Source organism: Gigantopelta aegis, chromosome 8 (assembly GCF_016097555.1).
Source record: "Gigantopelta aegis isolate Gae_Host chromosome 8, Gae_host_genome, whole genome shotgun sequence".
Lineage (NCBI taxonomy): Eukaryota > Metazoa > Mollusca > Gastropoda > Neomphalida > Peltospiridae > Gigantopelta > Gigantopelta aegis.
In genome coordinates this window covers 26,920,282-26,934,812 of record NC_054706.1, presented here as the reverse complement: position 1 = coordinate 26,934,812, position 14,531 = coordinate 26,920,282, and the positions used below count along the sequence as shown (strand labels likewise).

Below are 14,531 nucleotides of genomic sequence, written 5' to 3'. Positions count from 1 at the left end.
GTATGCGCGCGTGAGAGAGAGAGAGAGAGAGAGAGAGAGAGAGAGAGAGAGAGAGAGAGAGAGAGAGAGTATTAAAATACATACTTGAAACACCTCACTGAATATTTTAAAATCAAATGTTGCACATGTGTTTGAGTTGTCATGTGTTTGAGTTGTCGTATTTCCATATAATCGATAGAACACGTCTCCATATATAGTGGAGCAATGAAATAGGGTGGTGCATTGTTTCTAACAGCCTCTTGTTTTCCTCTCCACGTTTTCACTAGTGTGTCTTTAACCTGACTTTTCGCATAAAGGTAAGTAGTGTTTCAGTCGTTATTGTTGTTGTTGTATTTATTGTTGTTGTTGTTATTATTATTATTATTATTATTATTATTGTTCTTGTTGTAGCTGTTGTTTTTGTTGGTATCGTTGCTGTTGTTTTTATTGTTGTTGCTGTTGTTGTTATTATTGTTATTTTTGTTGCTGTTTTTTGTTGCTTCTGGTGTTTTTGTTGTTGTTGTTGCTGTTGTTGTGGTTGCTATTTTATTGCTGTTGCTTTTATTGTTGTTGATGTTGTTGTTGTTGTTGCTGTTGTTTTTATTATTGTTGTTGTTATTGTTGTTGTTGGCCCTTAACTTCTTGTGACTAATGTAGCTAATAGTCGATGATCAAACAATGCACTCTGGTGTCAACATATAGTACTGTTTACCTTTATTTCAGTACAAGACAGAGTGAAAAAGATGAGAGAACTCTTCACCTGCGGTTGTCTTCTCTTACTTTGCTGTATTAAAGGGATCATTGGGGAAGACCCTGGTATGCATAATCAACAATATTTAATGCACATTATTCGTTAATATCAACACATATATTGGTATATCAATTAATAATACGGTTCAAATGTGACGTTTCTTATATAAAACGGGCGCAGCCATTTTGTTCCATCTCACTGAATCCGCCCTCTGGTGAGCCGGTAGTTACGTAATAGTTAACGCGCTACATCAGGGATTAGTTTCAGAACAGAAAAAAGTACCGTTTCAGTCTGTTGATTTTTGCGTTGAATGATGAAACCAGCCTCGGTGGCGTCGTGGTTGAGCCGTTGGGCATACGGCTGGTAGGTACATGGTTCGTAGCCCAGTATCGGCTCCCACCCAGAGCCCATTGGTATTATCATCATTTGTCCGTGAAACAGCGGTAAAGTGAAATGATAAAATTACCGTTTAGTTAGTTAATTGGTGTATTCTTTAAGTTGCCCCATCAGTGATTTCTGTTTTGCGGCCATTGTACCGGTGTTATTAACATCACATGCCCCATTGAAAAATATAAATTTTATGTCTTCGAAAAGTCTCAAGAAACGACTGGATCGACAAATTGACCATCCTGAAACACAAATCTCGGATACCCCCATTCGTTCGACGAAACCTGTGGAAAAGGCATCAACTTCACAGTGGGAGACCTTTTTTAACAAGATTTCAAGTGAAAAACCAGCATGTCTGTCTGTAAACAGAAACTACAACAGCATTTATATTCCAAAAGTTCTTGACATTAAATACCCCATGATATTAAGCGAATTGTATGATGAAAATTTGCACAATGAATCCACAATCAAGATTTTCAGTCACTGCGAAAGCGTGTTTAAGGAACTTGCTGTCACTGATGAAGAAATTGTCAATGTGGAGCTTGCAACTAGAGAACAGTCAACGTCAAAAATGTGGTTTAGATTTAGGACTGGGCGTGTTACAGCTTCAAAAATGAAAGCAGTATGTTCGACGTCTTGTAGCAATCCTTCACTGAGCTTGCTGAAGTCAATATGCTACCCAACAGAAGCAACATTTTCATCTGCAGCAACTAGGTGGGGATGTCAACATGAGCTAACAGCAAGAGAAAGTTACTTGAATCAAATTAGTACCCTTCATCAAAATGTCAACATCAGTGATTGTGGGCTTTTTTTAAGTGCATGTTATCCCCATTTGGGTGCTTCCCCAGATGGTCTTGTTGAATGTGGTAAGGGATGCATTGAAATTAAATGTCCATATTGCATGAAGGATGAAAATGTACGTGCTGGGAAGAATTCATGCTTAGAAACGATTGATGGGGCTCTTCGGTTGAAGCGAAATCATCCTTATTTTTATCAGGTGCAATCTCAACTGCATGTTTGCAATTTGGAGTATTGTGACTTTATAGTGTGGACCACAGATGATTTGTTTATGGAGAGGATTGAGCCCTGCCCTGAACTTTGGGAACAAATTACTTTAAAATCGACCAAGTTTTTTACAACAGTAATACTTCCGGAGCTAGTCAGTCATCTCTGTTCAGTAAGAAGACCACACCACTGACTGATTCCACTAATCAGGTCAGCCTTACTGCAGCAAAGTCCAAATCTATAAAACAGGGAAGGAAAGAAAAGTGTCAAAAAAAGCTGTGTGTTAGAAAAAAATAAAGTGGAATCCCCATCATATACCAGTACGCTCGGTCAAGTGGACCCCCATTGTAGTGATCATACCTCAGCAATTCCTGTGGATAAAATGGTCATTTCAACAGGACATGATAGTTCCGATGATGATGCAACACTGTACTGCATCTGCAACAATTCAAGCAGCGATTCCAAAATGATAGCTTGCGACTCGGCAGATTGTCCCCACAAGCCATTCATGTGGTTTCATTTTTCCTGCATGAAGTTGAAGAAAGAACCGGTAGGAAAATGGTATTGTTTGGATTGTGTGGAGAAAGAAGCTGTAAACAATATTAAAACTTCTAAGATAAAGAGAAGGAAATAATCCTTAACTTCAGAAAGACATACATGTGCATATAATTAACTTTTATTTAACCTGTATGCATTTTTATTACTGGGTTGTGATTTTCATCATGTTTGTCCAGTGAAATCAACAGCAAGGAACTTGTAAGCTTGAATATACAAATTGTTTCCATGAACTTCAATTATTAAATGGAATAGAGCTCAACAACACGTCTGCAGTTTTCTTGTCAGAAATGATAAGGAACCCTAGCTGCACTGATGAGCCCTGGGAGGGCGAAACGTGTAAACAAATTTTAAAGCAAATTTTTTGTATTTGCTAAAACAGTCACACATACACCACCTTTCAAATCACAAGTACATCTACACTGTATATAAATCTCACCATTAAAGACGCAACATCATAGTTGTAAGTACCATATTTCACTTCGGTCAAAGGTATTTGAAGTCTTAAATAAATTATTAAATATGAATGTTCAGTGAAAACACAAGAAACATTTGAGTGTGACAATAACAGTAATAAAGATTAGAATATGCAATACTGCAACGTCAAAAAACATGAGTGTTAAATGGTTAGCAAAGCAAAAACTGTTTATAAATATTGCAAAGGTGTTTGCATTATTTGTAGATTTATTTATTTTATAGTACTAAATGAAGTACGGAATGACCATGGTTTTTCAAAATGACCAAATCCGGTACAAATTGACCAGCAACATGTAATTACAAATACTGACAGCTTGACGATTGGCAACTATAAAAGGAAAGCTGATATTGACAAAACTAATCAAATATAGCAAACTAATTTGTAACATCCACCAAGCATGTTACTGAATTTCTCAATACATGTATTAAATTATTCGGCTGTAATATGTTTTATACATTAGTTTCAAGATTTGAGGCACAATCTACTTTTTGATACAAAAAATAACATGGTAACATGTTTCGCCCAACCCAGGGCTCGTCAGTGCAGCTTGGGTTACTACAGTTTCCTGTGAGAAAAAAAATCTCAACAGATGGAAAAAGTAATAAACTGCAGACATGTTGGGTTTGGAGTTTTGAAATTATTTTTGTTACATGTCTCAAGTCCTTCATGGCTGCTGTTCTGTAAAAATATATATTGTTTGCTGTCATTCAAATGGCACAACTGATGGGCACATATTTGTAAGTGCACAACAAACAAAAACAACTTTATCTAAAAGTGGTTTTGAATTTTCTTTTGAAATCAGATGGTCAATGGGGCATGTCCCTCCAAGAATGGTTAATTTTTGTCGCACACAGCCAATTACTCGCTCTACATGAATCCTCACATTTGCAATTTTCCTTGTGGATTCCACTTCAGATGCGGTCAGTTGGGATTTCCCTCTCATAAAAGCTGGATATCGCACCTCAGCTCCGTACACAGCTACCATTTCCTGAATCTCGAAACCTCGGTCAGCTAAAATGACATCCCCATAAATCAAATTTGACAGAAAGTCGCAATTAGGCGTCAAATGTTTGTCGCTCACTCTTCCACCCCATCCTTCTGAAATAAAACTAACAGTTCCTTGCAGTGTAATCCCAATGAGATATTTTGCTGTGTTATGATGTTTATAGTTTGACCATGTCTGCGCTCGAGCTGTCATATTGGATGGTCTGTCAATAAAGAGCTCAAAACAGTCAATAATTACAGTTACTTTACGTCCAAAATATTTTCTAAACCCCATTGGCATGGTGTCATGAAGCTCGTCTCTGTCTGGCCAACGCACTAGTGGCAGGAGCCTTTCATACATCACACTGACAGTAGCCAGAAACACCTTCGATATGGTAGAATTTGACACACCAAACCGGTAACTCAGATCAGTGATGGAAAGATTTAGTCGAAGCCGCATCAGTGTTATAATACATTTTTGGAATCTTGTCAACAAAGAAAGCTTATTTTCTGTTATTTCTGTTTTTAGCAAATCAAACAAAGCCATGAGTGTGACAAAACTGGACAAGCCAGTATAATACTTGACCTTGTCATCATCATTTTCGAAATCTTCTGGTTTATGGGACTTCAATTTAAATACCACTTTCTCTAAAGTTTTAATTTCCTCGTGCAGTTTTTCATTTTCCTCCTTAAGCACCACAATTTCTGCTATTGCTACTCTAAGCTTTTCAGGGTCAGACATATGGGCATCCTCAGTTTCGTTATCTACCTCAGGTTCGGTATCTGTATCGGAAACAGCTCCCCACTCTTCAAATAACGCGTTCAGATCCAAAAGAGTTAAAGCAGCTGCCCTAGTCTGTTTGGTTTCTTTTCGGTTTTGTAACCTACTGTATCTTTGGCCCGGATCAGTTGAGGTACACTGCTTGTAACCCAGGTTTAAAGAAGGCACCCAATCTGGGTTGGTTTCATCATACAAAGTTGATGGCTTTCCTAAAAAAAAGAAAAGACATAATATGAGAGACTGATAAATATATGTACATGTATGTGGGGAAATCTTTCCAGTAAGACTTCCAAATATTCCTAACATGCATACATGTATATTTGCTCTTAAATATGTTTTACGGTTATTAATAGCTTGGTATATGTTTGATCACACAACAAATACTGAATTAACATATACTCATACATTATGTATTGGAAAATATACAAGTCTGTCCACACACACACAGTTAATTCCAGCTTAAAACAATTTTTTATTTATCAAAAAATTAAATAATCTCTAGGCCCCTACAGAAAATTGTCAATATTTAAATTGGTTGTAGAGGTGGTGTGTGTGGCTTTAAAAATAACCTGCTTGTTTCACCCCACCCCCAGTGACACACGAATGCGCATTATAATGATTATTCAGTTATTAAAAACATAAAAACGTACCACTAATAAAATGCCTGGAACAAACTCTACAATTTTCCACAGCTTTCTTTGTCAATTCCTGACGATTTATGGCTGCAAGCCAAGACCTCTTCCTTCGCTCACTTCTCTCTTTAGTATCTTCACCCTGGTGAATTAGGACTTTAGGCAGTCGATAAAACCTACTGTTATCTTTTCCGCACCGTGAATTACAATCAACAATGGCACACGTTGTAGGCATTATGTTCAGATAAAGAAATGAAACCGGACAATAGCTTGTAAACAATGACGATAAAAAGATCACGATACGCTCAGCTGCCTACCAATATGGCCGACCGTAAGGCACTGTGGGTAATCCGTCGGAGCCGGGAACCCTCTATTGTGATGCATTTTTTCCCCACCAGTCTGAAGCGTCGTAGCATCTCCTAATATTAGTCTTTGTTTAATGGTATGGAGAAAATGTGGGTATTGTGTTATTAGCAGGCAGTGGATTATGACCCTTGTTATCATATTTCTGGGGGAAATTACTGTAAATAATTCTGTAATACTGTTGATTAAGTTGACTGCCCCATCTAAAATCACAAAACTGACAAATCAGGTAGTCCAAAACAAAATAAAATTATCACTTGGTTATCGTGGATTGTCGAGGGTTTTTGTTGTTGTTTTTTAAACTTTGGATTTTTGCAGAGGGGAAAATGCTGTAATTCTGTTAATGTTTAGTTAAATTCCTTATTATATTATCTGGGCATGTACATGTGTAACGGGCGCCCGTAAATTCTGGAACATGCCGTTAATTAGGTGTACAGATTCGATATATCTGATCTGGCTTTCAAGGTAGCTGTTTACTATAATGATAACTAATTATTACCTACAACATCAACGTTTATTTACAATTACCACAAAATAACAGACACATACAATTATAACGAATTAGGTTGATTTTAGCTATTAAAATACAACCACTCCCCTAAATTACTAATACTCACTCGAGTTTTAATTATAAATTAAATCTATCCTTATCCCATAAATTAATATCCAGCAGTGTTCACAGCTCAGACAAACATGGTACCTTTCAGATGCTAACTAAACCAATAATACCAATAATACAAAACATAACAAAAACTAACGACAAACGAAGAACATATTCTATTTAACAGGTAGGCATACCGTTTGCTATCTCCAAGTAAGCCAAATTACTTTAGTAATTTTAGTTAACATAGTCAACTCAGGACTTCTCAACATGACCCTCTTAAATAATTTATCCTTAACATAATAATAATAATAATAATAATAATAACTAAATCAAAGCTCAGTTAATACCCAAATTATTATATACCAATTACAAAATATATATATACCCAATTTCCATACCCAAATTATTTCCAAATAAACAAAACTGTCCCATATAATAAAATTTTAATTATTAAAAAATTTAACTCAACCTATTTTTGATACAACCTAAATCCGTTTTCACTATATTCGCCCTCCCTCACCTTAAAAAAACAAATATATAATATTTGCAGTCTATAAGCCAGATTTCACAAAAAGTCGCAGGATAACTGTTTTTAACAGCTCATATATATACTCTAACTCTAATAAAAATTTACAATTGCCAAAATTGTAAGGTATATTAGCTGTGGGGAATGGTTATATGATAATAGTGAATTAATTAGGCAAACATTACAACCGGTAATTCAGTATTACAGTTGGTTTTATGACCACCAAAGATGTTGAAGGACGATTGGGGGTCAGAAATTAAATTTGAAAGTTGACATTTTTTTAATCAGTAAATCGCAAATTCAAACAATAAAGACTAAAAACAAAACAATAACAACTATATGATCAACAGAATGAAAAAATGTGACAGAAATAATTTTCCACAGTGATTAATGAACCTTCCTGGAAATTGTCAAAATCGAGAATGACACCCCACGCACGTGTACAGGGCAACTGCGTGATGCATGCGCAAACTATGGAATGCGTTTCTGTCTGTTGATAAAGAGACCTCAACGTTCTTTGCTAGGATGTCTGTGGTCAAAACGTATGTTTGGTCTAATAGTTGATATTAACATTAATATTTTAGGTTCCCCTACTTTTTTAAAGAGTATATTGCATCAAAATCCACCAGAAATAAGAATATTTCTTTTGAGAACTTTGTAAATTGGTTGTACAGTGAGTAAAAACAAATGAACCAAGGACTAATAACTAACCCTTGACTTGATTTATACTACCCCTAGATAGACACAAGCCTAGTTATTTTCCATGCTCCATTTAAATTTTCTATGAAGACTATAAATTAAGAATTTTATAACAATCCCTTGACTTGATTTATACTATCCCTTGATAGACACAACTTAGAACAGGACAGGAAAGACAATAGTTAACCGAATTTGACACAAACCTTGATCAACTACAGAATTGTACTTCATGAAATGCAATCACTCTCATTGATCTATGTCAAAGCGTTTAGCTATTAAATCTTTCTACAGAGAAAAACTACCATGTCCAGACTATAGGCTTAATGTATCGACTACGGAAGCCTACCTCTCGGTATTCTTACTCTCATCAACACCCACTCGTACCTAAAATATCTGACATTATAGCTTAAGAAATTAAAGACATTGGGGTTTTTCGGTGTGTGTGTGTGTGTGTGTGTATTTATTATTTTATTTGTTTGTTTCATTATTTATTGTATGTTAGGAAAGACGTTTCTATGAATCAATCAGATTAAAATTAGCTCTACTGGCCTACCGATAGATCTAACAGCATTACGTTGACTCCCCATGTCCAGATGACATTTCATCTATAAATAACAATTTAAATATCGACAGGAGCATACAAATTCAAAAAATATCGGGCGAGACTATTTATGCAATAGGCAAATTTGTTGGTCTATTTCAACATTAAAAAAGGGGGAAAAGTGCAGTAATAAATTCTGGATTGTATACTAGTGTAAACATATTTTATGGCTATACCATCATGGGGTTTGTGGGTTTTTTTGTCTTGAAACAAATTTTATATAAAATATTATACTGAAATTAGTTTCTGGCATACTTTGTGCGTCACCCGAATCATTTCGTATACACTTCGGCATAATCTCGAATACTTTTCAAATCACTGGCATGATTTTGCAACTAAGGTTATGATTGGTCGAATGAAAGGTCAACTGGACATGAGATCCAACGGGGTGCTGTTAGATCCACAGGTAATAGTAATTAACCAGTGGATCTCATTTTAATTAGATTGTCTATGAATAGAACTGAACGAAATGAGACTTTTTAAGGAGTATACCTCAAGGGTTTTCTTACATTCCTGCCACACTTGGTTTGTTTAAACATACCAAATACTGGCACATCCTCAAACGTAGCAGACCCAACCCCAACCTCTGCAGAACCAACTCCAACCGTAGCAAACCCAACCTGATTTCTTACATCCTGTTCCATATTGGAAGGAACCTCTTTATAGACATAAGGAATTTAAAAAACAAAAACCCTAGCAATGTGTAATCAGGAGTCTCCTGTCTTTGTCGCTTCTTAGCTCTAAGTGCACATTGGTGTGTAACCTCACATTCTTGTGGATCATATCTCTGAGTCAGCATGGCTTTAAGCTGAAAACCTTTAAATTGAAAACTATGCCCCTGTATTTCAAATCCAACTTTTCTTTCAACCACTGCACTACCTTTTAGTAAAACTTTCTCCCCAAGATTTACATTTTCAAAACTAATCAATTCATCTGAAATATAACTACCTTAAACCATGTTTCAGTCAGAAAATCCCGAACGAGCCCCCAAATTATGTAGCGGGACCCCTTAAATTCTGGAACGGGCCGTTAATTAGTTCCTCAGAATCGATATATCTGATCTGGCTTTCAAGGTAGCTGGTTACTACAATGATAACTAATTATTAACTACAACATCAACGTTTATTTACACTCACCACAAGATAATACGCAAATACAATTATAACGAGTTAGGTTGATTTCAGCTATTAAAATAATACCCCTCCCCTAAATTATTAATACTCGAGTTTTAATTATAAATTTATCCTTATCCCATAAATTAAGATCCAGAAAATCCCTATCACCTAACACAGCAGTGTTCACAGCTCAGGCAAACATGGTACCTTTCAGGTGCCAACTAAACCAATAATACAAAACATAATAAAAACTAACGACAAACGAAGAACATATTAACAGGTAGGCATACATGGTACCTTTTGCTATCTCCAAGTAAGACAAAGTACTTTAGTAATTTAATTAATACAGTCAACTCAGGACTTCTCAACATCAAAGCTCAGTTAATACCCAAATTATTATATACCAATTACAATATATATATATACCAAATGACCATACCAAAATTATTTCCAAATAAACAAAACTATATCTCATATATGATAAAATAAAACATTAGTTATTAATAAAAAAAAATAATTTCACACAACCTATTTTCGATACAACCTAAATCCGTTTTCACTACATATGTATGTTGTTTTTAAAATCAGGCTGTTCAAAACGAGGTGCCTTTTCTTAAATTACTGTGTTTATTATGTGCATACAGACGTGGTTTACAGGTGACATGACTTCCAAGCAGCAATACCAGTACTCATTCTAAAATTGCGCGTTTTTAATTTATTAAATTGTCAGTATATGTTGGTGGTCCGGGTATACATCTTTTCAACACATAAGGCTCAAATTTGACATGATTCTCCCTTTAACAGTGAAGGTTAGGTTTTACATTACCTTTGAGCAAACTTAAATTTTAAAACCTTCCACATCAAGCTGTTTACTTTGTGTCTGTCCCTGCCTCTATGTTGGTCTGGATATATCTGTCTGTCTGTCTGTCTGTCTGTCTGCCTGCCTGCCTGCCTGCCTGCCTGCCTGCCTGCCTCTCTCTCTCTCTCTCTCTCTCTCTCTCTCTCTCTCTCTCTCTCTCTCTCTCTCTCTCTCTCTCACTGCCTGCCTGCCCCCCCCTCTCTCTCTCTCTCTCTCTCTCTCTCTCTCTCTCTCTCTCTCTCTCTCTCTCTCTCTCTCTCTCTCTCTCTCTCTCTCTCTCTCTCTCTCTCTCTCTCTCTCTCCATTATGACATTATGAAATACTATTGTCCCCACAAATCTCACCCGTTTAACCACTTGTTTAAAACGTGGTATTTGCTTTTGTATTTCAGTTCTTTTCCACGGTAGAGGACGCAAAAATTGGGCATTGCGCAGACGAACCTACGTGTCGACGACATATAGCCACTTGTTTGTGTCCAGTAACGCCGTCGACGGACGTCTGTCCAACGACGCCGTGAAGTCTCACTCCTGTATACACACAACATTTGAGAGACAGCCATGGTGGATAGTGGATCTGGGTAAGGTAGGTAAGGTAGAGTAGTGTAGGGTAAGGTAAAGTAGGGTAGTATAGTGTAGCTACTAGGGTAAGGTAGGGTAGGGTAGGATAGAGTAGGGTAAGGACCATCTCAAAAGTCATATGATGCCAAAAAAAGAAACAGTTTAGTCTCTCTTGAGACCCCCCTCACCTCAAAAAAATAAAACTAAAAAATGTTTTGGCATCATCATTTATTTCAGATGAAAACGTCACTACTTGTACATTATGTATTTATATAGAAATGCAGAATACATGTAGGGCATACTAGTAATAAAATGTTTCTATTTCATGTATTTGTTTCTTGTTTGCCTCATTTATCATAAAGTTGTCAATTTTAACCCTAGAGCGCTGCCCGTATCAAATATGATACGCAAAACTATATATAAATTAGGTTAATTAAAAGTAAACATATAAAACAAGGTTTGTTCATTTAGCATGAAATTATACACAAAGGCCTGATGTGTCATATTCGATACGGAACAGACATGCCCTCTATCGTGTTTTTACAAAACTAGTGTCTACAGATAGCTGTAATGGTGGATGAAGACGTGCAGATTCGAACAAAAATTTGATGAAGAAATGTTACGCACAGGTAAGTGGGACTGGTTAGTAAATGCTATGCATATTTGTATCGCGAGTTCTAATTGGCTGTCAGGGGAGGTGGTGTAATTGTCTGATTGGCTGGATGGTACCCGGAACACACACAGAACATAGAGTTCCTGTTCCTGCGGAATGTCGGCTTAGTTTTCCTGCTGTTCTTGGAAAACGATCATTTCTGAAGGTTTTTAATCTTGATGCCAACTTAAATTTCAAAGACGAAATGGCAAGTGCAAAATTATTAACCCCATCCCTCCCCCCCCCCAGACGTAACCATTTCGTCTTTTTTGGCATCATATGAATTTTGAGATGGTCCCTAAGGTAGTAGGATAGAGTGGGGTAAGGTATGGTAGGGTAGGGTGGAGTATACTAGGGTAGGGTTGGGTAAGGTAGGGTAGGATGGGGTAGGATAGGGTAGCATAGGGTAGGGTAAGGTAGGGTAGGGTAAGGGTAATGTTAGCATCATACTTTAATAATATATATATATATATATATATATATATATATATATATATATATATATATAATTTTTGTTTAGGCTTGAATATCTTTATAACATTGTTTCTGTAAACTTCATTGATAGATGTGTGGCGTAGGAATTCAATGTGTCATTGGTAAATAGCTAAATGAAGTGACGTCAATTTCCAGATCTTTAATCTGTGCATTTTCAAGTTTTGTTTCGTCACTTTGGAAGTCATTCCGTGCGGTTTTTGTTCATTGATGTGCGGTGTAATAAATAAAATACTATACTCGTTCCCTGTGAGATCGTTTAGTACGCTTTCGCTCATGAAATACGATAAAAACGCACTCGTTGTCATAAGCGTATTTCCATCAATCTACCCTCAAAATTAATTATAATCCATGTCAAAATGCGCAGTGATTCGTTTACAACCCAGTATAGCTGTTTAGCAGTAATGCTAATATGAATAAACGTTGTAATCCAGATTCGGGCATTTTCGTTTAATTAGGACAAAAGCGCCCCTACAAAAATGTGAGCCCGTACGCATATGTTCGATATAATAAAAACGGTCTCACAAGGGAACTCGTTTAGTATTCTTTATTACATGTCTTCAACAGATCATCCGTGTGAAGGAAGTTTACATCATGAACAGAGGCGACTGCTGTGGTGGGTTTTTATTACTTTATTGGTCAGGCACGGCGGAGTGGGAGTGGGTGAGGGGCGCTGGATATGCCTTAATTCTGAATCAAAAATATTATTGGTGTAAATCTTAAGTCAGAGATGAATTTTACTTGTTGAATACAGGAAATTGTAATTCAGGACATCTAGTTTTCAAACGTTTGCGGGGGAACATACCCCCATATTGAAGCCCAAAATGTCCCATGTGTCCAAGATGTCTCAATTGCGGCCCAACATGTCCCAATGTTTGTTTATTAATTGGATGTCAAACATTTGGTAATTTTTACATTAGTAGAAAGTGATCGTTTATATGCACCATTCCACAGACAGGATAGCACATACCAAGACGTTTGTTATGCCAGTCGTGATGTGTATGTGTGTGTGATAATGAACAGGGTACATGTTGCCAGTAAAACAAAAACATACAGAAACTAGTTATACCTACAGCAGAGATGAAACAGGATGATAACATTATTGCAGTTAAAAAGTCTAGACACCGGTTAAAATATACAATGTACGCATTATATTGACTTTAACAAAGTACACCCACACATATCTGCATTTGAATCGTTTCCTGTCTAAAACTTTAACTGTTGATTAATAAATCAATCAATGTGTTCTAGTGGTGTCGTTAAACAAAATAAACTTCAAACCATCCATCGATCCATACATACGTAGGTACGTACGTACCAACCCACCCACCTACCTCCCTACATCCATTCATACACACATACATCCACCTATGCATACATACATACATACATACATAGAGGCCAGAAAGGATTTAGTTATCCCCTGTGCCAGTGCGTTAATATCTATGTATGTAACAGTCAACCTCGACAAACATACAATATATAGATATTCACACATCAATACATACTAGCCAGTGCCAGGTCTGCCCACTGTTTCGTGCACGTAAGCGGGATCGACCGCGTAGATTGTAGGCCCCATGCATGTGGATGAGTTAAAGAGCATCCTGTTTATGGATGCCTCGATAGCTCAGAGCGCATCGTGGTTAGTCTCGCAATTTGCGAGCCATTCGGTGCCACCGGTTCGAATCCCAGCAACAGCATGGGACAATTTGTGAGGCCAGAAAGGATTTAATTATCCCCTGTGCCAGTGCGTTAATATCTATGTATGTAACAGTCAACCTCGACATACATACAATATATAGATATTCATACATCAATACATACTAGCAAGTGCCAGGTCTGCCCACTTTTTCGTGCACATAAGCGGGATCGACCGCGTAGATTGTAGGCCCCATGCATGTGGTTGAGTTAAAGAACATCCTTTTTATGGATGCCTCGATAGCTCAGAGCGCATCGTGGTTAGTCTAGCAATTTGTGGGCGATTCGGTGCCACAGGTTCGAGTCCCAGCAATGGCATGGAACAATTTGTGAGGCCAGAAAGGATTTAATTATCCCCTGTGCTAGTGCGTTAATATCTATGGTTCTAACCCATTCTGCCTACAACCCACTTTGCCTACACCCATTTTGCCTACAACCCAGTATGCCTTCACTCAGTTTGCCTACAGTGTAAAAAAGTGACATCCCCAGTTCATAGTGGGACAATCCTTATTATTTTGTGTCTCAAACCAATATAAAAATATTGTATTATATAAACAATTAAAATTATAATGAACATAAGTAATGTAATTGGGGCTTAGTTGCACAAAGGTGATTTAATGCTCTTTATGATGATTAGTATTAGTCCAATGATCCCATACTGTGATCTTTAATATGTGATCAAAGTGAAATGGCCTTCATGATTCTTTGATATAGGATTAAAGTTCAACTTTGTACAAAATATTTGTTTAATATTTGTGAGGTCATTTTATAGTTTAATTGTTTTTGTTGTGTAATGTTAATCGTTTTTATAAT

At 36.7% G+C, this 14,531-nt stretch overlaps 1 protein-coding gene across 1 annotated transcript in view; it reads left to right on the top strand.

The window, feature by feature from the left end:
* The first annotated feature begins 231 nt into the window (after nucleotides 1-231).
* The window catches only part of LOC121379587 (fucolectin-1-like), a 16,882-nt gene continuing 2,582 nt past the window's right edge, over nucleotides 232-14,531 (top strand). The window contains exons 1-4 of the mRNA XM_041508235.1: nucleotides 232-296; nucleotides 703-795; nucleotides 10,711-10,901; nucleotides 12,588-12,683. Of these exons, the coding sequence (XP_041364169.1) occupies nucleotides 723-795; nucleotides 10,711-10,901; nucleotides 12,588-12,683 (360 nt within the window). The 5' untranslated portion in view covers nucleotides 232-296; nucleotides 703-722. The remainder of the gene's footprint in view (nucleotides 297-702; nucleotides 796-10,710; nucleotides 10,902-12,587; nucleotides 12,684-14,531) is intronic.